This window comes from Bemisia tabaci, chromosome 3, assembly GCF_918797505.1.
Source record: "Bemisia tabaci chromosome 3, PGI_BMITA_v3".
NCBI lineage: Eukaryota > Metazoa > Arthropoda > Insecta > Hemiptera > Aleyrodidae > Bemisia > Bemisia tabaci.
The window spans coordinates 39,691,822-39,716,835 of record NC_092795.1 but is presented as its reverse complement, the minus strand read 5'-3'; the positions used below and the strand labels follow the sequence as shown (position 1 = coordinate 39,716,835).

Sequence of the window (25,014 nt, the reverse complement as noted above, 5' to 3'; positions counted from 1 at the left end):
AGAAGCCCTCGGCGCGCCGGTCAGCATGTAACACATATTAGCGCCTACAAGACTCCATGAATACTTCACGCATTGCGTCAAACGTAGTGCGGTCAGCAGCGGTTGGCGTGAAACGCATAGCGCCTACAAGACTGCATGAATACTTCCCGCATTGCGTCAAACGTTGTGCGGTCAGCAGCGGTTGGCGTGGAACTCATAGTGCCTACAAGACTGCATGAATACTTCACGCATTGCGTCAAAAACAGTGCGGTTAGCAGCGGTCGGCGTGAAACGCATATCGCCTCATATCAATAACATAGACGCATATCAAGTCACCTGAAAAAGGTGACTTGAACTTCGGCAGTTGGATCTCAAGTTTTCGGTCGAACGATCCGAAAACTTCAGGGATCCATATGAACTAAACTTCGGGTCCCACGCATAGTGTTCCTCCGTGCATGCGCATGGGTAAATTCAACACGAAAAGATTGAGATGGTAGTTAGATGGGTATGTCTTTTGAATTTTGGTCCATAGTCGTAGCGAAAATTCAGAAAAAAAATTTCTTTCTGCACTCGACCATGTAGTGAGTCTCTTGAGGATTACGTTGTACAAGTCGTATGGAAGAGATGACGATTACCCCAAAATTCCAGCTATTTTTGGCACATATCGTCAGCTTTTTGACATAAGGGCGTAACTATGTTTTGCAATGAACCCTGTCGTCCATAGAACTCCATGTTTTTTCGGACTCGTCTCAATATGTAGTTACGCTCTTTTGTCAGCCTAGTGACGATATAGTCTACTATCTGAAGACAAGTTTATTAGTCATACCCTGTTCATGGGTTTAAACCAAGTCGCTAGCTCTGGTCGAGCTTGGTGCCCAGCTTTATGCGTTACCTGGACTCTTTCTCCTCTAATTTTTTTCTTTTTCTTTTTCATAAGGAATCAAGTTCAAATCATTATTTTGTTACTGATTGTTTTAATGTATTTAATTTTTTTTCGTAAATTTTTTCTCCCCCTCTTCAGCGATGAAGGAAGCACTGCTTACTGCCTTTATACCTCGTTTTCTCAGGCGAATTACCCCTGGCCCAGCGCGTAGACCCGATAAATGTCATGATAAATCTGTACAAAGCGAACTGATTGATGAGCACAAAGCCGCCTCTCGGACTATAAGTGAATATTCCTACGTTGTTTTAAGTGCTCCATCTATTTTAAACGGATTAGGCTTTTCCTCGTTGTAATTGAACCCCTAAAATCTATTTCATGCCAGGTAGCTCCGTGATCAGCAACCTACCTTTTTCCCGATGCTGCCGTGTCGTGCTTGAGTTTAAATCAAATAATTTGTCACGGGAGTCTCAATATTGTAGCCGCAACTTGGCAATGGGTGGCAATCTTTTGAGGAGATTGATGTGGCGTTGGACGACGGAGTCAAAGCTTTGCAACCAGCCACATTCCCAAAAAATTGTTAAGTGCTCCATCAGCTCGCAGCTGTCGTATATGTCGGGTCTGAGTTATTTTACATCAAGGAAAAATGAGGGAGGGCATCGATGGCCTAGGTCGGAAAACGCGTATCTGAATTATTATCTTGAATGCTCATTGCTCAAACTCTTGCACGTGATTGAACTTTGGCCAAAATCCTAGCGATGATTATTCCTGCTCAAAATGTTTTCCGTGTAACCAGAAACTCTAATATTTCAGAATCTTAGAAACTGATTAATTTTTGCGAAAGTTGGAAGCTTTTAGAAACTTGCAAATCGAAATATTTTTTCCAAGCTTAGTAAAGTAATAGAAAACGCTATCGCAAATTCTAATCTATGTTATAATATCAGAAGAGTAACGCCTAACGCTTAGCTTCCCATTGGACATACGGGGGGGGGGGGGGGGGGCATACGTAGCCCCCTAGTTAGTAGATTAATCTTCGAGCGTCTGGTCAAAAGATCGATCGCCAATTTTTTTATTCCGATCGAATTGGGTCGAATACAAAGTAGCGAATGACATTTACGTGATAATTAAAAACGAGTATTTGATCAACAAAAAACCTCTCCATTTTAGGTTTGGTGCTTAGGTATACTGATTATTGTGGTGTGATATTTTCAAGTGAAGGCGCAGCTATCGCCAAAATTTATCGGGAAAACCTTTAACAATCAAAAACGTTTATTTCAATCGAAAAAGAATGTGTTTTGTCAACGATAGATATTGGAGAAAATTTCAAGGAATACAGTCAGTAATATTTTGTTTTTTCTTTGAGTTTTTGAGTTTCTGCCCGGAGATGAGGTTTTGGCCTCAGGACGTCGGCACAAACAGCCAAATACAGTCAGTAAATTTTCCCAATGAAAAAATCACGCGGATAGGTGCTTTCCAACCGGAGCTATCGACAAATGATGCTGGCGGATCTGGACGCGAGGATAAAAGCTCCAAATTCGCGTCTGCGGATCTCGTCCGAGTAAGTGATTTATAATGAGGAGCTCACTTCAATTTGACGAGACAGGTATTAATTTTGGAACGCGGTTTGGTTTGGACTTGGATTGGACCATCGCATGGGTCGCCCACGGGCTCATTGTCCGACGCACAGTGGATCGAGCCAATGGTAAAGGTCGGACATAGGCCCAAAAATGAAAGTGAAGGAACATAATGTTTCTTGGCATTTTCTTAAAGTAGACTCTTTAGCCGAACATAAAATACCAATATTACATCTGAAAAAAAATTTAAAGCGATGTAACGGACGTGTGATACACCGTGTCCACATTGAGGTGAATTTCGGGTACATTTTTAGCCTAGACGTTACTCCTATATTTTAATTATCCTGCATTTTTGTATCAAATTTTGGGGGTTGTCCTCTATCATTGATGCAATGGGGAGAGAGAAACACCCATTGCCATATTTTTCATCCTTTTTTTTAATACTAATATCAGTGCACAGACATGGTACCCTAAAAAACCCGGTTTTCCAAATTCAGTGAATGATTTCGACATTGTTTCAGAACATTTCAAAGAAAACCGACCTAGAGGAATGTTCCTTATATCCCTAGGAACCAATATCAATTGAGAAGTTTTGCCTTTTTTTGCCTTTTTAGAAGTTAGGCCTATAAATGTGATGACAACTCGCTCCTCGAAAAAACCAATATTTGAATTTTAAAGAAAAGTCCTAGTTTTTTGCATCTAGGAAGGCTGGAAGGCTCCCATTGGGTTGGTAACTTACCACCGTTTCGAATTGGCTTTCGGAATAAATTAGTCATGCCCTCCCCCCCTCTCCCTTCCAACGCCAATAATATCATCTTGCACCACAATCTTGTTCTTTCTATATCGAAAAAAGGAGGGGACACTAAGTCAATTGGACTACATTTTGCAATTTGGAACTATAAATTCTGGCCCGGTTTAAAAACAACGTATGTGCTATTAGTTTCCCTAAGCACATAAGTGTTTTTCCAGAAGAGCCAGACTTTATAGGTCCAAATTGCAAAATGCAGTGCAATTGATCGTAGCGCAATTTGATTTCTTTCTTGGTCAATATATGCATCAATTTTAGGGATTTGTGACTTTATAAAATTTTACTCTCTCCTCCCTTTCAGTAATTTTTATTCTTTTAAACAAATGTTCCTCTCAACCTCCTACAATTCTGCAGAAATGATGCCCCTGGTTTTCATGAAAAATCGTTCGACTTGATTGTTGGTTTGAGTTTTTTACAATTCGTCGCTCTTCTAACGTGAGGGCGTATCTCTATTTCCTCATGAGCCCCAGAAAGATGAACTTACGTGTAAAACGGGGTTCACGTTGAAATTGAGATACGCCTTTACGTCAGAGGAGCGACGATTTGAGCGGTCACCATATCCTCAGATTTGCGTTTGTTGCGAGCCTCCGACCCCAAATTACGGCGAAGAAAAAGCCAAAACTCCTTTTACCGGAAGCTCTGGATCTGCTCGTCAAGGAACAGTGCTTGGAGCACCCTGTATAAGTGGAATATTTCTGCCCCCTCAGTTTTCATTGTGAGTCATAAACTCTCTTTTTTATTTTAATTAAGTTTTGCTTTGTACCTGAACAGCTCACTTAACCGCATCGTATCCAGCTAGTAAATTTTGGAAGCGGGGGAAGGGGGGGGGGCATTGCTTGTTTAAAAATATTCACATTGAGTTTACAGCAAAATAAAAGAAGAAAACAAAATATTTGTAGCTCAGCAGAAACAAATAAAATAATAATTAATCGCAATAATTATTAGAGCATTTACTATTTTTTGAAGAGTTTCAAAGAGGAAAAAAAATCAATTTTTCCTACAAACCGCTGACTTTAACGCCTTTTCAATATGATATTCAGCTTTCTCGTGAAAAATTACCGTAGAAAACATATATTTGTGTATCATATGGCGGTTGACAGTCACACGATAACCCTATGTCCGCGCCGCCCTATCCTTCGATCCACAGTGCGACGCTGCGATGATGTCTGTTGTAATCAAGCGCGGTTTGTTCCTGCTTTAACGAGGCACCTACCATCCCTGTCGGCGATAAAATATTAGGGCCTATTTGTTACATTCTCGAGTTTTCCTGGAACACAGGGGTCAGGCCAGCTTTTGCAGTTTTTGAACATCCTTCAAGCATGGTTCAATGCCTAATATTCCTATGCCGCGAATTACAAACAGAAGATGCTTGATTGCTTGGTGGTGAAATGAGAGTATTTTGAAGGTATATGACTCCGCTTTTGATTCTTATACATTTTTGGTTAGTTTCAGAGGCGGATCCAGCAATTTGGCAACACTGACTTCACTGGAAAAAAACACATTGGATCTAGAGTCTAGACTCTTGAAAACATTGACAAGAAAAAGGACTCTTGGTTCAATCAGATTTAAGCTTAAATCAAAAGGAAATCCGCTCAAATTAAGAGGCTTGGTTCTTGATTTAAGCTTAAATCTGATTGATTCAAGAGTATTTTTTCTTGTCGATGTTTTTAAGAGTCTGGACTCTTGATACAATGTGTTTCTTTTCCAGTGTTACCTCCATTTAAAGCTGCGTTAAATAATCGATTCTTGTCGAAGCACCTGGCCCCATCAAGAATCGATACATCTCCATACGTGTAAATGTGGAAAAGACAGTGTTGAAATTTTTTGGATCCGCCCATGGTTAGTTTAAAGAGCTTATTAGGTTTAACATCATATAGGTGACCCCAGCGGGCTGATTATTGAAATTGATTGACCAAAGCTGAAAGCTGTAGAGCAAGAAGACAAAAGAGATATGAAGAGATCCTATTCAATGATAGAGGCAGGTGGTTGCAATGGACAAAGGAGGTAGGTAATAGACCAACTAACAGCAACCTACGAGAGACCCTTCAGTTAGTCCTTCGTTTAGCCCCTTAGTCTGTAAGAACCACTCATCGCAACCAATTGGATAGTTCCACACTCCCTATATCTTCTTTGTCTATCGCTTCGTCTATCAATTTCAACAATCAGTCCGCATCTTTTCGTACTTCTTTTGACTGATGCATGTAAGTATATTTAATGTATTAGCTTCAAGAGTCACGGTCGAAGAATACTTTGGTTGAATTCTGATGAAGTATTTCGAATGGATGTGCAGCGTGAAAGAGTTCAACCGTCGTTTTTTCTTTCGATTTTGTCATTCATATTAATGCACTGTTAACTCCCACTATTGAAGTTGGCGCACTGATTCATTCTCAGATGATGACGCGCTGTGTGCAAAACTTGGGAAAGCCGGACAGCTCCATGTAGTTTGGATCTGATCCAATAGAAAATAGCAGTAAACATGACGTCTGCGAAAACAAAATAAATTTCAGATCATTGACATCGAACCGCTGAGCAGTGCTTCACCTTTTCCCTTCCTGATAATGTCAATCCCCTTTTATAATCTGTCGAAGTTTTCAGCCTTGCTTAATACGTCACACATGGTAGGAGATCGGCAAGTAATGGCTTCAATGGTGAAAGTAGGTGCTTCAAGCAATAAAACAAGTTGTCAGGCTGCAAAAGTTAATCTTAGCAAGAATTTCCTTTTTGAATTCCTTGAAACAGGGTTGTCGTTCTTTTTTGGACGGTAATAGATCTCCTTCCCGGTTCGATTACGTAGCATGGTGTCAACGATCATGGTGTCAACAAACAGTTTTTCTAAGTTTTTGTTGACACCATGATCATCCAAAAATAAAAAATTCTGACCCTCATGAAAAATGATCACGGTGTCAACGATCACGACGTCAACGAAACTTAAAACTTGCCTCAATAACACCTTTTAAATCTCAAGTCTTGTTTTTCTTGTGTTATTCACTCTAACCTAACCTAACCTAACCTAACCTAACCTAACCTAACCTAACCTAACCTAACCTTACCTGACCTAAACTAACCTAATCCAACTATACGTGACCCAGACCTCTCCTGTACACTTAATTTTTTAATTTTACTCACAAGGAAGATATTTTTCTGTTTGTTGACACCGTGATCGTTGACACCATGCTCAGGGCCCATTTTTGCGTTTTACTGCCTGATCACGACGTCAACAATCGTTGACTCCATGATCAGATTTTTGGTTTGTTGACATCATGATCGTTGCCACCATGCAACGTTACCCCCGGTTCAGCGAGTATTTTTACTTCGTCATTTTGTCTTTTCCAATCCCAGTAGAAACAATGAGACCCAATGTGAAGCATGTGTGTTGCTCTCATGCAAAATGTCGATGGAATATTTCGAATTCTGCTCCGTGGTGTATTATGAAATCTATTTGGCAACTTTGGTCGCAGTTCATGGAACCAGTAAGTTTTAGCCTGATGAATCATCGGGCTTTTTCGGCATAGAAAGGACAGCTTTGTCGATTACTGCGTGTGTGCGACACTGCATGCAGCTCACTCAGGAGATAATAAAATTCTGCTAACGGTGTTGAGTTTCACTGCTCACAATAAACTTTCATCATTTAAAAAGAGAAGAAATGAAAAAGCTGAAATTATTAAACTAGTAATTACGAGACTCACGTGCAGTCTAAGAAGCTATGAGCCCACGTTGAAGAAACCAACCTCTCTCTCTCTCCAATTCGCACATAATACTTTCCTAGATGGTGCTGTCTTTTTACTTTTAATTTGATGTTAAATTGATCATTTTCTCTAAATGTAATTGTCCACGGGAAAAGGGCCTTAGCGCCCGGAGGCTTAAGGAGGGTTTTTTAGGGGGTTAAATAAGTTAGGTCGGAAAATTTTAATTTGAGTTTCAGGCGAACAACACCCTCCGACCGGCACTTGCCTTAAAGAATTGTTACGTGTAATTATGTCCCATTTTGTTCCTTGCACTCATTTTGCATCATGATTCTTCAATTTTGGGTCAAGTCTATTTCTCGATCAAGCGATAACCTTTTTACTCCGCGCAAAGAGGAAGCACCCCTGTTGTGCTAGGATGAGCCATAAAGCTAAATATTCGTAAGCTAAATACTTCGTCAATACTTAGGTATAAACTTATTGAATGAATCGTTTATCAGTAAGTATCCAAATAATTTACAATATAGTTCTTTGTAAAGGAATGGGCTCCTTAATTGAGTACCGGGCTCTTTACTCAGCGTAAAAAAGTAAATGATGACAGTGTTACTACGAAGAAAGCATGCATCTCAATCGTGAAATATGCGTATTAAAATTTTCGTTGTTGCTTTATTCATGTATTTAAGATGTTATTATTAGTTTTTTTTCCGTACTGAAGTTCCAGAGGATATTCTAAGTGTAGGGTCAAGCAAAAACACGCGAATTGTTTTGAAATTACGTTTGTAAGTTATCCGCAAAAAAAGTAAAATGTGACAGGAAATCTGTAACACCGCAAGTAGAGTTATGTGGTTTCGCAGGTTTACCATTGGAGTGACGCAAAGGCTCATTGCATCTTCCCGCTTGCAACATAGTAAGGGTCCTTCGAATTCGAACCTCGAGAGATAACTATTCGAACACGGGTGTCGTGGGGTTGCATACTCACAATTTTGAAGGCGATTTTTGCGCGCGTATCAGAAAGTGAACTGAACTCTTCAATATCGAGCAGATGAATTCACAAGAACTACGAAGTAGCGTATTTTGCGAACACAGCTCCTTTTGATACTGTTTAGTCGCATATAGTTTCTCTTAGCACACGCACGTTCATCTCCCGCCAAAATCGGAAATCAGGAACAGAAGTTATTATTAGTTGAAAAAGCTGATGACAGCTAATTACCAGTATAATATTTGTTGGCAAACTCTATTCTAAGCTACGAATTCGGAAATCAACTACCAGCTGGTTTAATTTGTTGGTAGCGGTTAGTGCGGTCAGTTGACGTTCCTCGGAAGCAATATCATAAAGATTTGGCAACGCATATATATTTTGTCTTCTCTGTTTTGAGGGGTCGGCGTCGAGGACCAGGGTCGTTTCGCGGTTGCGGAGCGGCTGGATGCGTGCTCTGCCGTACGTTGGAAGAACACAGTATATGCCACCAGGCGTTGCCAAATAACGAATTTTCAGAAAAATTCCTGAATATTTCTCATTCGATTTTTCAGTGGATTTCGATCGTAATTTGATATAAAAGTCTGAAAATTTCAAGGAAAAATATTCATGAACTTCATCTTCTAAACACTCTCCCCCCTCAGTTTTGTACTGGTACTCAGTAGAGCAATTTTTTTTCTTTCTCTCTTTTTTTTCTTTCCCTCTTTTTTTTTCTCTCTAATTGAATTTTTTTTACTCTAATTGAATTTTTTGTGTAATTTCTTGGCTTTGTTTTCCCTTCGAAATGGTGTGGACCCAGCACCATTCTCCAGTCTCTACCTATTGTTACACACAGTTCGGGCCATTTTTTAGTGTCTTCCCTCGTCTCCTCAAAAATAAATATTTTCCGAGAGGAAATTTGGCAACATTGGGATGCTCATATGGCGTTTTTACTTGCTATGCGGTGCGGCGTGCGTGCATCGAGGATTGGGCAGTGGCCACCGCCGCCGCCGCCGCCGGGGTCAATGCTCCGTCTTTGTCTTGACGTCGCGCCGCGCGCCCCGCAACCCGCATCGCTCCGTTCCGCGTCCTCTTTCGACTGATGGCGATGCCTCATTAGCTGCTCATTAGCGGGCTTGCCCCATTCCCGCTTCCTTCCGTCCGCCACTTGACCGCTCCTGTCCGAGGGTTTCGGTGCATCCGCAGTTGCAGTTCCGCACACGGATGTCCGTTAAGTTCCTCGGCGGATGTGTGCGGTGTTTGATCACGCCTCGGTGCACACTTTTAATCCTCACAAAGACCCCTCGAAATATCCATTCTGTGAGTGGCTCCTTCTTCTCGCACCGAAAAAAAACTCCGGCCGTGGAAGCCGTACTTACGGGCTATATAGACGTACCGTCCAGAGGCTGGAAGTTCCGGGTGCTGGAGCCGTAGCTTAGATTGCTCCGGGTGCTACGCCCGCAACTTTCATCCTCTGAGCCCGGAACGTAGACGGTATGTCTTACGGGCACTTACGGCGTATTTTTGGGCTACATAGACATACCGTCCGCGTTCCGGGCTCAGAGGCCGGAAATTCCGGATGTAGCACCCGGAGCAATCTAAGCTACGGCTCCAGCAACCGAAACTTCCAGCCTTTGAGCCCGTAACGGACGGTATGTCTATATAGCCCGTAACTTTTTTTTTAGTGCGTACTTCTATCATCAAAGCTTCTCCAGGGATTAAGAAAAAAATTCTTGCATGAAGTCCAGTCGAACAGATTTCCGCAAGACAATCCTGAGCGCATCGGAAGTTTTGAGAAAGGGTCATTTATTTTATAATCATTTATTTTTTTAATCTTTCAGATGACTCTTCAAAATGAAGATGAAGAGATTTCACTCGTCTAATAAATCAGTCCACTGAAAAAAAATGTATGGGCTGTATAGACATACCGTCAGTTCCGGGCTCCTAAGCCGAAAGTTCCGGACGCTGGAGCCGTAACTTCGATTGCTCCGGGTGCTACGCCCGGAATTTCCAGCCTCTGAGCCCGGAACGCGGACGGTATGTCTGTATAGCCCGTAAGTACGGCTTTCACGGCCGGAGTTTTTTTTTCAGTGTCGTAAATGTAAATGGAAATCACCGGAGAGATTGATAGTCACCCAAAGTAATATCGTATTTCCGTGGCTAATATCACAGGATCAGGATCTTCGTGTGGCTTCCTGTCTGGCTTTAAATTTTTCTTTTATCGCCCCTATTTGGCAAGGGGAGTGGTTTCCGGTCGTGAACCTTTTTCATCCCGCTCGAATATTAATAGCCAGTTCTGAGAAAAGCGAAATTTTAAGAGTTGGTCCTCGAGATCGTAAAATGAGGATTCGTCAACATATCCAGCTCGTAGATATTGCGGTGGGGCGCGCTCGCTTACCTTGCCGTTCGTCAACCGTTTGAAGTGTCTCAAGGACCTCCGAGCGTTGAAATATTCGCAGTGACAGTAAGTCCGTTGCAGCTCAGGAGCGTTTTTTGTTCCTTTCCCAGAAATCTTGTAGAAAACTTCAGAACTGTACGAAAGTTTCTGTAAAATTTTGTAAATGTGAGTGCCTAAATTTTCTAGTTTTGTGCAATTATTACGTTAGCTTACGTTTGGATATTTTTGAAAAAAGGATGTCCCAAAACTTACGAGTTTGTTTTCTTGTTCGTTCGTTCGTTCGTTTGTTTTTTCTTCTTCTTTGAGAGCAATGAAGACTATACACGAAAAAATTTTATTGCTGCATTTTGCCGCCTTGTAACGTCACCAGGTGGCATTTCCTTTCTAAGCGCATGTATAAAAGCAAAGTAGGTCATTTGGTCATATCTCTTCTAGAAAGGTTCTCTTGACTTCCAAAAAGCATGGAGCTTTTCACGGAATCCAGCAAAAACTCCAAATACTCAAGGCAGAGGAAGGAGAATGATTTTTCTTACGTTCTCTTCAAACATGACATTGTGATTAGCTCAGTTTTAGGATGAATGGTACGCGTAGTTGAGTGCTAAAAGTGCAATTAGGAAATCACTACTCTCTGATTTAAATGTCTTACAAGAAGTTTTATCTCCTTTAGAAACCGTAATAGTAAAAGCATGTCTCCTTCAGAATCTCTGGAAACCTCTAAAATCAATCGAAGAAGCAACGCGTCCCATTTTTATTTGGGGGTTAAAATCGGCAATTTCTTGACTTTCGGCAATTGAATGACTCATGCGGGCGATTCCTGCATGAAATTTTATCACCTCTTAAAAAATACCTCTTAACACATATGTGTGATTGATCGTCGCCTTTTCGTTTGTCTGTGTCTGTAACAGTCCGACGAGCTCCTCAGCTCCATATCGCCCACGCGGGGCGGGGCGGGGCGGGGCATTATAGCGATTTCCGTTAGCTCACAACCCTGTTTTTCCTCCATTTAACTCCATTATAAACGATCGTTTCTTGACCTCATCCAAAATCGATACATATCGATTATTTGACACAGAATTAATGGGTGTCGCCAATTCTAAAGAGTCGCCACTGATGCTGGGTGTCCGGTGTCCCACAGCCCACAGTCAAACCGCTAGACTGCAGGAGCTTGTTCCATGAAAATGCGTCATAACGAGACTTTTTTCTTGTATAAAGTTTTGTTTCTAAAATAGCTCTCAATCAGAGCTACAAGCTCTCTAAATCTGCAGGGAAATCATTTTTTTTTTTTTTTTTTTTTTTTTTTTTTTTTTTTTTTTTTTTAAATACAATTTTGGCGGCGACTATGTACTTTAGGTGGTTGGATCGCAAAGTGGTCAGGAGGCACAGCTCCTTTAATAGATCCGTCGACTTTTTATAGCCGCAAGCATTTCGAATTAGAAGTTCAATCTCGTCGAAGAAGGAAGGAAGATTAAAACGTCAACCATTCGCTTAGATCACAATAATTATTTCAACATTCTATGCGAGACAGCAGTCAATAAGTTGATGTTGACCTGGAATAATGCAAACATTCTTAAGAAGCTCCGGATCGAGTATCGGAAAATTGGTTTTTTTTTTTATTTTTTTTTTTTTTTTTAAATTAAAATTGAAATCGATTTTATTTAACTGTGAGTAGATATTTCAGAGATACGCAATTGAAATGCGCCCGGGGCATAATAATCGGTGATGTCATCCGCAAGTCGCTTTTTAGTATATTTCAAGACGGAGCGTTTGCGGAGGAGGAAAAGTAGGTTAAACTCTGTTTTCTGAATAATAAGAAGGTTGAGAGAGACTCGACCTGCTTCAAGACAACTTTTATTTCAACCTTCTTTTCGTTTCGTTGAACGGGACGAAACTGAATGAATATAAAGTATCGTGACGAATGCTTCGAGTGGAGGAGGTTGAAGGGATGCGTCCCTGCCACGCGGAGTGAAGGGAACGCTCTCGATTTATTTTTTCCCCCGTATTCCTTTGTGGAGGTTCTCTAACGATTGTACGCAAGAATAATTTCAAGCCATTGAAGAATTCTCTGTCGATGACGTCATCTTTACTCGGAAATAATATTCGTTGTTTTTTCTAACTCTTTCAATAAACGTTATGTAATTTGCGGACATACAAAGGGTGTGCTGATCGTGGGTGTTTAACTGTTGAACACCGAAAGAAAATTGTAATATATTCTGAGTAAAATAAATCAGAATTGGATATGTTGTTGGCCTTTGCCGTCAGTTTGTTTCTACGTATTCTTATTTGTTTCTAACAGATCCCTCTCCCTCAGTATCAAAAGAAAGAGGGGGAGGGGAGGGAGAGAGAGAAAGAAAATCAAACTTAATTTCGTGGCACAAACATCACGAATTGCAACTCATCAACTACTGCGAAACTGCTGTGCCAGGTAGGAACGACGTAAGAGCATTCAGGCGTCGCATAAAATCATTCTTGATAAAAATAGTATTCGCTAACATTTTATTTTCCTTCGATTTTTTCGCAGAATTTCTTAAAACTTCAATATCAAAGTATCGAAGAATGTCAAAAAAAAAAAAAAAAAAATTCATACCTCTTCGAAATGAATATTTTTCCAGGAAAAATTTGGCAATTTTCGAATCATCTTACGGCGTTATTCCTAAGCACAGCAGTTTAGCCTCCTCAATTCTGATGTTTTATCTGAATGATTAGGCAACGCTGTGGGAACCAGAATTCCCACGTGCTTATCATCGTGCAATTTTTTTATGTCCGTCCCGCTTTTCTCACCAGCTTTAGTCTTAAAACAGCGCCCAGTTAGTGCCTAATTCCGAGAAACCGAATTTTGCGCTGAATTTTTATCGTCTCGTCTCGCGTCTCGCGATGCAGCGGAACTGTCATTCAACGGCTGCCAATTTCCCGAATAAATTCGATTTGCCGCCCAATCGGAATGTAAATGTCAGATGTTGGTCATCATCGATGATTGGTCATTATTACCCATTTTCTGTGTGTGAGGTGTCCTCCCTCCTCCTTAGAGCCAAGATACTTTATATAGGCATAATTATTGAGATGTTATACTCATAATACCTCTGAAAATTGACACTAGGTCTCCAATTTGAGTCCAATCGCAAGAAAGAGGCATCCCGACATTGCTGAAGGATGCCGCTCGAATTTTATCGCTTTTCCGAGAAAACTAATAAAATTTAGCTCTGCTTTGGTCGATTCGGTGTAATGTTTCCCAAAAATTCAGAGGGATGCCTGTGCCTAATTTTGGACGGCTTTTCTGTGGAGATGAAAGATATAAAAAAGAGAGGAGAGATTTTCAAAACGCTGGAATCCTAAAAGGAATGTGTTTTTAAGCAAAACCCACCTCACGATTTTTCCCATCTCTTTCTTCATACCTCAAATTAATTTTTGGTTCTCTGCGCATTCGCAACTGTTACTCACTCTTGAAGCAATTTCTAATTGTTGTGTCGGATAATAATGATTATAAACCGTCGTTAATTGCTAAATATAAGACTTTTTCACAAATCTGCATGAAACATTTAAAATTCCGTATTTAGAAGTAAGTGGTGGAGAGATTGCGACAAGCCATTGTAAGCAACCTCTCTTTCTCTTCTTTGAGAATAAGGAATATTATCGGCTGAAGCCGGCACCCCTGCATATGTAAAATTTTAATTGCACCTGGTTGAAGTCGGTTCTTTGCTTTTATTCACTTTTATCGCTCACTTTTCGCGTTCTTCATCCGGACATTAATTCTTCTTTTTTCTAACGCCTGCATTCTGAGAGGGAGCAGCGAATGGGGCTTTATCATTTTAATGCCATCCGCGCCTTTTAGTCAGTAAGTGTCCATTGTTGTTCCTTAAATCTTAATCTAAGAATATACCGAATTTCCTCGCCCTCTGCATCGGTGATGAGACTAGATAACACGTCTCTCGGTTGCGATGTTCGAGAAGTTTTAGTTTTGCTTTTTTTGCAGAACACAACAACCTCACTTTCTTTCATGAAATTTTGTAAAAATATTTTTATTCGGAATAGATACTCAGCATCAGACATGTCAAAAACGGTTGTTCTTCATGCTGATATAAAGTGAGGGCCTCGGAGACAAGGCGCATAAGTGCAGTTTTGCGGGCGGCTTATCGGCGGCGCTCCATCCCGCGCGGGCAAGGCAGAGGTTGTTTCACCGCTAGGGCCTTATATTCATGCTGTAGGCTGTAATTATCGATATTTTCTCCTCCCCCCACCCTTCCCCTGCAATAAATATTTGTTTAATACTTCGTTATACAGGGTATCCCAGACCACCCGTAACAGGTCTTTTTCTCGGTTGGTTTAGGTAGTACGAAGTGGGGGGCCGCGGGATTGAATAGGGAATTGACCCCAAGGAATCCGAATTTCACGGTCCCGAAACCCCCCATGCCCCCCTTGGGAGGTAAAGAGGGGGTCACGATCCCCAAAGTCGGGAGACATTGTGCCTCCCCCTTTTACCCCCCGAGGGTGGCTAGGGGGGCATCGGGACCGTGAAATTCGGATTCCTTGGGGTCAATTCCCTATTCAATCCCGCGGCCCCCCACTTCGTACTACCTAAACCAACCGAGAAAAAGACCTGTTACGGGTGGTCTGGGATACCCTGTATAACGAAGTATTAAACAAATATTTATTGCAGGGGAAGGGTGGGGGGAGGAGAAAATATCGATAATTACAGCCTACAGCATGAATATAAGGCCCTAGGGGTGAAACAACCTCTGCCTTGCCCGCGCGGGATGGAGCGCCGCCGATAAGCCGCCCGCGCGTAACCGATAACGCGCAGAAAAATCGCTATAACTCACGAACGAATCGTTTCCCCAAGATCAAACAAAGTGTGGTAGATGCAGAATTTCATGGAGAATCACCTCAACAGGTTTTTATTCACGTAGCAACGATTCCAAAGAGAGGAGAGACGAAAAACGAAAAAAAGTCGAACCTTCAAAATCGAAAAAATCGATTTATGACCGCGATAAATTACGCAACCTTGCAAACAGCATTAATATTCTTGTAGAGAATATTTTTTGACGTTTTTTAGCGCAAACCGCAACACTTACACTCAAACCGTTCGCGAGATATCGATTTTTAAAGTTTTAAAAAAATTGCAACTTTTGAAAAATTTGAGGTATTTATGATTTCAAGTAAAACTATTCTTACTTAATGCATATTCTGCTATATAATGGACCAATAGACAAGGTACGAATTTAAGCATTCTAATAAATGTTTCTTGACCAGAATTTCACGTAGAACACGATTCGCGCAACGAAAATTACCGAAATCAACTCCTAACGAAGATATTAACGTTTATATTTCACATTGGTTACGAGGAGTTTGAACTGCCCGCTCACAAGAAACTCAAAGCTCTACGTGAGTCAAATCGTGCACTAGAACGGTTTCAGCAAACTTCTCAATCAAGCGATGTTCATTTCCCACCATGTGCTGTTCAAACTATAAACAACTTGCAATAGCTGAGCTAAAGCGTCAAGATTAAGGTTGCCAGATTTTTATATCGCAGAGACCGTCATGATAACGTTCAGCGCGCGATGTGAGTCACGTAGAGCATTGAGTTTTCATGAGCGGGTGGTTTGAATTCACGCATCAAGAATCATTAAATATCTTCATAACGAGTTGATTTCGGTAATTTTCGTTGTGCGCATCGTGTTCTACGTAAAATTCTGGTCAAGAAACATGTATTAGAATGCTTAAATTCGTACCTTGTCTATTGGTCCATTGCTCCCAAACTTCATTTTTTCAGCATTTGAAAGTCAGTTTGAACTTTCTTCCCGTCACATGGACCCATGTGATTTCGAAACTTCAAACACGTATTTCTCGAAATAGGAAAAACTATGCGCCTTGTCCTTCAAGCCCCTCAAATGTGGTATTTATTTTGTTACGCAGCAAGCTGAGGTACGTGTTTTAGTGTATTTTCTTCGGAAAATACACTATCTTTTACTCTCATCATTGATGTGCGGAATGTAAATAAAGTTTAACGCTAAATCGATCGCTTGTCAGCATAAAAATTAGATTTTATCACAAATCTACGTCTAAATCATTATCAATGCAACATGGCAATCGCTCGTACTTGGAAAATTCCAAGTCTCGTCAATATCATGTATTTTTCATTACAAACTCAAATATACAATTGATATACAAAATGAACGAGTGAACTCGTTCGAATGTATGGAAGGTACTATGGACCGATGAGCTTTAGTAACCGAATAGTTAGGGTGATATGGAACACTGAACGCTCAGTTCATAAAACCGAGTTATTTTCAGTGTTGAAAGAAAATCTCAAACTTTCCTCCCTTTTATTAGTATTACGCATCATGCAGTGCAGCGAAGAAATGCACCGGCTTTGAAGCTACTTCCTATCATGCAGATTCTTAGGGGGACCAAATGATATCTTCTAAATGCCGGGGAGTGCAGGCCAAAGGCGGATCCAAGAGAGGGGCGTAGAGGGCGCACAGCCCCCTGGTCCACCCGAAAAAAGGAGGAAGAAAAAGGGAAGAAAGAGAGGAGGAAGGAATGGAAAAAAGAAGGAAGAACGCTTACGTTTGGCAATTATTCATGATGAAAATATCTCAAACTGCATATTAGATGCCTTAAAATGTAGACAATTTTCTAGCGAAAATCCCCCGGACCTCTCGCGTTCGAAGTGTCTGAGTCCGCCTATGGGGCAGACCCACCCTGACCTTTTAATAGCCACGCCCATGTTAAGATGACATTACTTTCGGAGATCACTAAAATCTATGAGCTCAAGGTTTGTTGGAAGCCCCTCTGAGCTATTCTTGTAGGAATCTTAAATAAACAGAAAGTCTTAAATAATCAGGTTCTAAGCTCATTTAACAAAGCGTCGCGCTGGACGGGCACGGCGGCGACCTCTCCTGCGCGGGGCGGCCCTACGCCTCGGCCTTGGGTTTAAGTTTAAGGCTTGGCGTAAAGGGATCCATTTTAGCCTCTTGCCTGGACGGCTCCCCGAGAACAAGCCAAGTCCAGGAGGCTTCACCCCTTGGTCGCGTAGGTACTTGAGGAACGCGGGATTCTTCTGCATCTTCTCCAAGGACTCCTCTCCGTCTCCGTCCTCGTCGCCAACCCCGTTGCCACCCCCCTCTTCGTCCTCGTCGTCGGCGAAGACGTCAGCGTCGAATCCTCCGCCCCCGCTCATGTGGCGCTTGAACTCGCCGCGCTGCTGGGCGCAGAACTTCTTGAAGTTGGCCCACATCTGCTTCCACCACTCCCGGAACATCATGATACGCTGTCCCGCGGACATGAGGAACTTGGGAATCGCAAGCGCCTCGGGGAACTGGCTCATCGCCGCCAGCAAGACAATTAACACGTGTATCGAGCCCATTGGTTTTCGTATGTGTGGTGGCGAGGGTGTTCAACGGATTACGGTGAGGTGCCGTGGAGCATTGGGCTTGTGTCCAGCGGATTGTCACATGGCACGGCGCAACGTTGTAAGAGTGCGACAATGGTTGCCGTGTAGTGGATGAAACCTCTCAGTTGCTGTTGTCGAATTCAGATGTAGTAGAGATCTGTTTTTAACCACAACCAATTTTCTTTGGATATTCTGTCGGGTAGTCTCGGCACTGCTGAAACACCGTAAAACAAACAATAATACAACAATTATTAGATAAATAGTCCATGTGACAATATTAGATATACCTTTTTGAAAGGCTGAGGGTATTTTATGAGGTTACTTGCTAGAGTTTGTTTAGTACCTCCGTGTCCACTTGGTAGAAATGACGATTTCAATAAACATAATGTGTTCATATATTCGTAACCTGATGAGTGATGCTGATATCTACATGGTGGTAATACAACATTATGACATTATGATCTAGATATAACATTAGTTGAACATGTTTTTTTATTAATTTTAATAATAGTATTAAAAGTAACGGAAAATGTAAGAAATAGTTTTTTCCTCAGGAAAATATTTCAATACAAATAGCCGATGTATTCTAAATAATGTCAAGCCAAAAAGCTTTTCGGGCATATGCTGCCTATCGTCAACCCAGAATTAGTTATGTGATATTATGCTAGCCATTTTTACTTGGATAGGGTTTGTGATTGTTTTTTTGTGATGGTTTATTCACTACTTTTTAGCCTCTTCGAACCCCCCCCCCCCCCCCATTCACTGGTAAGAAAGTACCATTTCAAAGTGCCTGCAGCGATTTTTTCTCGTTTGGGAATAGTTAAAATAAATTAATTAGGAGTTAGCAGTTTTTTCAATTTTTTTTTTTTTAAATCCCGAACCAGATGTAATCTTGAATTTTTCCCCTTTTCTGTGTATAAATGTCATCTCGTGAGTATTTTGCCATCAGGTTTGAAGTATGGCAGAGATTGCAACTTCCTTCAGACATGATACATGCAGTGCTATAATTACATCTCTCCTAATTTCCAAGTTTTGCTCTGAAGAGATCGAAACGAAGACAGTATACCGAGCATACGCCATACGTGCGTGACTTCTGACTCCACGAGGAGGAAAATATCTCGTCATTCATTGATGCCACTGAGATTGACGTGTGAATTTTTTCGTCCGATATTGCGAACTGGTGCGAAGCGCGCCGTTGAGGGAATCCATAGAAGGTGGTTTTTTCTCTCTTCCCGCCGCAAATGAAATTTTGTATGTGTTTTTACCGTCACGTGGATATGTATTTTAGTGAGCTTCCATACAAAAGTTATACAGCTTTTCCAGTCAATGTTGGAGGGAAATTAATTGCAGAGAACTACGGTTGTTTGTTTTCGGATTTTTTTCATCCTTCTTTTTCATGAACCCATGGACAATTTTATCGATTTTTTACTCTAAAACTCACCGAGAATGAAAACAAATTTCATCAGCCCGGAATTGTGACTAAGATTTTATTTTCAATGTATACCTATAACCTACCTGAAAGGCTTTTGAAATTTCAGTTTTTGTATTATTGTGAACGATACCTACTGCTTTTCTGCGTTTCAAACACTTGGTGTAGTAAAGAAAACTGTCAGAAAGGACTTGAAGAAGTATTGCTCAACTAAATTTTTATGTGAGTGTTTCTCGTAATGTCTTACTCTTCCAGCAAGCTGAGTCCATCCACCCTAAACCTGATGTGCTCAACAGTTGAGTCTAAAGCGTACTCTTTCTCATAACTTCGCACTAGAAGATAAAGTGAAATTCTTTGATGTATGCATTATATTATGAATGTAGCAAACAGTTATCTTTGTCCTCTCAGAATGTTGGTGTTTATTTATCAAGTATAAGCTTTCTGTTCACCAATATCACTAATTGGCACTACTTTAATAGGAAAAAGTAGAAATAGGATTTTTAAGATAGCTTACTTCACATTCAGTCTATTCAGAAGTAGCATACCTCTAACGAACTTCGAGAACTTTTCCTCATAAAATTATTCTTCATGCACAAAATACTGACTTGGTATCTTAATTTTGTCATTTACCTGTAGGTGAATTTAGTCGCCAACCTCCTCTTCCTTCTGATTTCACTGAGTGTTCTTTCGAATCAGTAGCGATGCTAGTCTATCACCAAATTAAGTCGAAATATTTCAGCTTGTGTTTCAAGAAGATGCTTCTAAATGCACTCATGTTTTTACAACACGCACTCAAGAGACCCCCAAGACCGAAAGACCCATCAAAATTCAACCGAATGCGAAGACATATTATTTATTCAGCACCTGTCCCGGCGTGTGCCTAATTGACAACGAAGACTTTCAAAATTTTGATTCAGGATTCTGGATGCCTCCCGGAACGAGTGACGTAGTTTACTCGTCCCAGTCCTGTTGCATGTTGAGCATATCTAACAGGGTAGGTTCGTCAGCACGGAAGTTTGTTTGCGTGGAAAACACCATCGGTGGCTGAAAAAAGATGACGTCTTTAATGTGGCGGAAAGCGGAAATCTGTTTAATGTCACGAGCGCAGTAATTCTGAATGTGTCGAGTGGTTTGTTTCACTCCCTTTTTTTCACAGCCCTTTTTAATTAAATCGCATTCCAATTGAAAGGAATCGACTGAAAGGGATTAATTCAACGGAAATCAAACTTGCGGAACTTTTTTCTCCTCCGTTACAATGTGATCAATGATTATTCGTTCTCGTGAAAGAATGCGGAACCAATTGATTTTCTCATTTTCCGGAAGGGACTTTTTTTTATTTTATACAGTTATAATTCTATCATTGTTTCGGAAAATTCCGCCTGAACAACAACTTTGTAGTGCTCTATTGTACTATATGATAACCATCCACTGGAAAAAGAAACACATTGGATCTAGAGTCCAGACTCTTAAAAACATCGACAAGAAAAAGTACTCTAGATTCAATCAGAATTTAGCTTAAATCAAGAACCAAGCCTCTTAATTTAAGCGGATTTCGTTTTGATTCAAGCATAAATCCGTTTGAATCAAGAGTTTTTTTTTTCTTGTCAATGTTTTCAAGAGTCTGGACTCTAGATCCAATGTGCTTTTTTTTCCAGTGTCGGATTCTTGCATAACCGTTAAGGATCGGATCAATCTCTGAGAATACAACTATTTTAACGCGTAAGATCCATTTCTGCCTAATTGCTCAAATAAAGGAGAACCGCCCTTTTTCAGCCACTGAGAACCACGACCTCTGTTCTGTACTGTGTGGCGCTAAGCAAAGTTCGCCTTCATTTCGATTGCTTAGGCAAAACGGCTCTTGCAAGTCTAAATAGTCGCATCCTTCGATATTGAAGGAAATCCTCTCATCGTAATTCGTGAAAAATAGATATGGTCGGCGCAAACGCAAATCAGTGTCTACCAGAGTGCAGGAATACTTCTCGCATTGCACCTAACACAGTGCATTACCTGGTCGGCACAACAAGCCTATTAGCGCCAACAAAACTGTAAAAATATTTAATTTTGAATGTACCCATTCGTAAGGAGAGAGTTGGAGGAATAGCTCATATAATATGTAAGTGGTGTACTAATAAATCAGCATCTAAATATATGTAAATAAATCAGTAAAGAGAATAGATTCAATAATGTACATTAGTATATAGAGAGATAGATGAATAGATATCCGTTATCTGGGATGTCATCAGGGTTGACGGGAAGTTGCGTGTAAGACCTGTCTAGCAGCCGGATTGTTGTAACTTTAACTTTGGCTATGTCGGCACGATGAGACAAGACATACACTAGAAAAAAAAAGAAAAAAAAGAAAAAAAAAACAGATCAAATCTAGAGTCCAGACTCTTAAAAACATCGACAAGAAAAAATACTCTTGATTCAATCAGATTTAAGCTTAAATCAACAGGAAAGCCGCTCAAATTAAGAGGCTTGGTTCCTGATTTAAGCAAAAATCCGATTGAATCAAGAGTATTTTTTCTTGTCGATGTTTTTAAGAGTCTGGACTGTAGATCCAATCTGTTTTTTTTTTTTTTTTTTTTTCCAGTGCGACAGAATTCGTCGCTTGGCTGACATAAGGGCGTATCTACACATTGGGATGAGCCCGGAAAAGCATTGAATTATATGAGAGTATGACCAGTAGTATGTCCAGAACTCTGGACTCGTATGATTATATCATACGAGTCCAGAGTTCATTGAAGATTGTAGTTACGCCCTTGTGTCAGGTAGGCGATGAATGGGCCTGTTGCAAACTTTTGCTAGAGCAAAACTAAGAGTTGTTTCCTACAGATAATGCCTTAAAAATCACGATGAGCGCATCGGCAAAGTCTGAAATGCACTCATAACTTCACAATCTGCGTAAGAAATTTTCGGTTTTTTGAGCTTCCCGCTTCGAAAACGATACTACGGTGCAGGTGAACATTTTGTTAGAGGAGTCGTTCCATTGGCGGCAATACTCATCATGGCCGACGCCAGTCCGCCAAAATACGTGTGATGGGACGAGATAACACCTGAACAGGATTAAACCAGATAACAATCGGCGTGTTTACGTTCATATTTTCCTCGCCCGCCTTAATTGACCTTGAGTTCTCCTCGAATTACGTAGAGTCCCTTTATACTGAGAGTCAAGACAATTTGAATCCATTTCTGATTGGTTCCCGTATTTTAGGCCTCCACAGTGTCACAAACGGGAATAAAGATTACATTTTCACCAATTGCAAAGATTATAATCTGGAATGGACCAGGGAATTACGGGTTCGGCAAGGAACAAACGGAATGAGAGGAGGAACGGAGAAAGGCATTTGAGAATGGGCCGATCAAAGATTACGAAAAACGTTCAATTTCTGTAATCTTTATTCCCGTTTGTGACATCCATGAGCCGAATTGTCTTGACTCTCAGTATAAAGGGAATCTAGAATTACGCGAGGAACTGCGCAAGCGTCGGCCATGATGAATATTGCCGACGATGGAGCGACTCCTCTAACAAAATGTTCACCTGTGCAGTAGTATCGTTTTCGAAGCGGGAAGCTCAAAATAACGCAAATTTCTTACGCAGATTGTGAATTTATGAGTGCATTTCAGACTTTGCCAATGCGCTCATCGTGATTTTTGAGGCATTATCTATAGGAAATAACTCTTCATTCTGCTCTAGCAAAAGTTTGCAACAGGCCCATTGTGTTCGGAACTTTATCAACGACGCGCACCTACGGAGATGCCTTTTTGCGTGTCTCAATTTTTCGAAAAAGATTTCGTATTCTGTTCACGCTGATGAATTTGAGCTACTGTGTCGTGCCGTTGAGTAATAGATCCGAGTCCGAGCCGGCTGCCGGGGGCGATTTTGAGCTTAGCCGTGTGGATTTTTCTTAAGCCCACGTGGCGGACCACGGCGGACGGAGCGCTAAGCCGGTTTTTTCTCCGAAGCAGCTGATGCCGAGCTGGATCGGGACCTGGCACCGGCGGAGGATCCGAGCTTTTCGAGGAAAGCTGATCCCCCCATCGGAGCCTCCAGCTGAATTATAACTTGATCGAATGAAACTTTTGTACGGGACTGCTAGGAAGTTTGATTAGAGGATGGAAGGGGCGGGGCGGCGGACGGAGGGATGAGGCTGACGTCATCAGTGCATGAAATAGACGAGCGACGAGGAGCCGGCTCCACGCTTGTGTAGGAGCGAGATGGAGCGATGCACGCACGGGGACTGCTTTTTCAAGCGCCGCTTTCACCGGAACAGCTTAATTTTCCCCGAATCCAACCGCGCGCGCGACCCTCGCCCCGCCGCCCCGCCCACCGCTCCCCCGATCATCCGGCTGCTGCATCGGTGTCTGACTGTGCCGCGCGATTTTCCGGCTTTTTCAACTTTCCACACCGGAAGAGCTTTTTGCAACCTTATCCAATCCACCTCAAACGAGAGGGATTTTGCAAATCTGACCGTCTACAGACTAAGGGATCGCAGGGACTGCTCAATAAACACTAAACACTAGGGTGTCTACACGTCCGGAAACTCAGGAATTAGTGCTGATTTTTTAAGGGCGGTCCGGAAGTACTGAAAAGTTGCGGAAATTCTAGCAGAAAGTCCGTAATTTTTTTCAATTTTTTGTTATTTTTGTCGCAATTTGAGCGAGAAATTCAAATTTTTGAAATCTTCCGAAAATTTCTCGCAAATCTGACCGTCCACAGACTGAGGTATCACAGGGACTGCTTATTAAACACCAGGGTGTCTACACGTCCGGAAATTGTACTGATTTCTTAAGGGCGGGCCGGAAGTACTGAAAAGTTGCGGAAATTCTACCAGGAGGTCCGCAATTTTTTTCAATTTTTTGTTATTTTTGTTGCGATTTGAGCGAGAAATTCAAATTGTTGAAATTTTTCGAAAATTTCTCGCAAATCTGACCGTCCACAGACTAAGGGATCGCAGGGACCGCTCATTAAACACCAGATTGTCTACACGTCCGGAAAGCCCGGAAATAGTGCGGATTTTTCAAGGGCAGTCCGGAAGTACTGAAAAAGTGCGGAAATTCCTCAAGAAGGTCCGGAATTTTTTTCAATTTCTTGTTATTTTTGTCGCACTTTGAGCGAGAAATTTAAATTTCTGACATTTTTCTAATCTCGCCAATTAGAGATACTGAAAAAGTACTGAATTTTTCTGTTAAGAAGGTATTGAATTTCTTGGGAATGTACCAAAAAAGTACTGATTTTTGGCCAGCCTGATGTAGTAGACACTTCGAACACGTAACGCTTAAAGTTTTGATTCTTGACCCCTTTTCTCCCCTCATAATACTATAATGGATCCGGGGTGAGACGGGTGAAGTTGGGTCTCGGAGCCTACCTGCTTTGGGGGCGCAGCGTAGCTCGCTACAGGGGCAATAACTAAATAACTCCTAACGTGACTTTAATGGGGATCACTCTTTATTCCCTCAATCCTATAAACCAATACACCTATGAACTAATACAAAACGACGAAGATACGAACTTTTTGACCACAAAACTGCACTTAACACCAAAAGTAAGCAAACCAATCTCCGAGTGCTCAGGGCGTCGGACCTCGGCAAATGCAACCTCTACCAAAACGCGTAGCCGACTGCCCAGAGCTAAAGCTAAAGCCGGCCAGGTGACGTCACGAACCCGGAAACATCCATCCGGAAAACTGCGTCTGATGACGTCTCTCGCACTTGCAACAGTCCGAAACCCAAAATGCTCGATACAAATGACGCACACGATTTCCCCGAAAATTGCGTATACATTGCAATACACCCTAACGCAAGCCTATATACTTACATAAGAGTCGCGGCGCTCTCTGGCGCTCTGCGACGCCTAACCGCCACAAAACTTGGTGCTCCCACAATCCATCAGGGAGTTGGCACTCCCTCATCTCATCCAA

At 41.5% G+C, this 25,014-nt stretch overlaps 2 protein-coding genes across 4 annotated transcripts in view; one reads left to right on the top strand and one right to left on the bottom strand.

Moving 5' to 3' along the window:
- The window catches only part of LOC109032365 (fibroblast growth factor receptor 2), a 65,847-nt gene that overhangs the window by 13,911 nt on the left and 26,922 nt on the right, over positions 1–25,014 (top strand). The gene's annotated exons all lie outside the window — the stretch shown is intronic.
- On the bottom strand, positions 15,438–20,159 carry LOC109032367 (uncharacterized). 2 transcript variants are annotated; one of them, XM_019044455.2, is made up of 2 exons: positions 19,724–20,159; positions 15,438–17,878 (listed from the first exon to the last, which is right to left on the bottom strand). In XM_019044455.2, the coding sequence occupies exon 2, from the start codon at positions 17,635–17,637 to the stop codon at positions 17,125–17,127; it is 513 nt and encodes a 170-aa protein (XP_018900000.2). In that variant the 5' UTR covers positions 17,638–17,878; positions 19,724–20,159; the 3' UTR covers positions 15,438–17,124. The 2 variants fall into 2 exon arrangements, with proteins under 2 accessions (XP_018900000.2, XP_018900001.2); XM_019044456.2 differs by having other exon boundaries at positions 15,438–17,875.

Excerpts from the sequence above, each read along its gene's own strand:
- LOC109032367 (XM_019044455.2), bottom strand. The coding sequence starts at position 17,637 with ATGGGCTCGATACACGTGTTAATTGTCTTGCTGGCGGCGATGAGCCAG.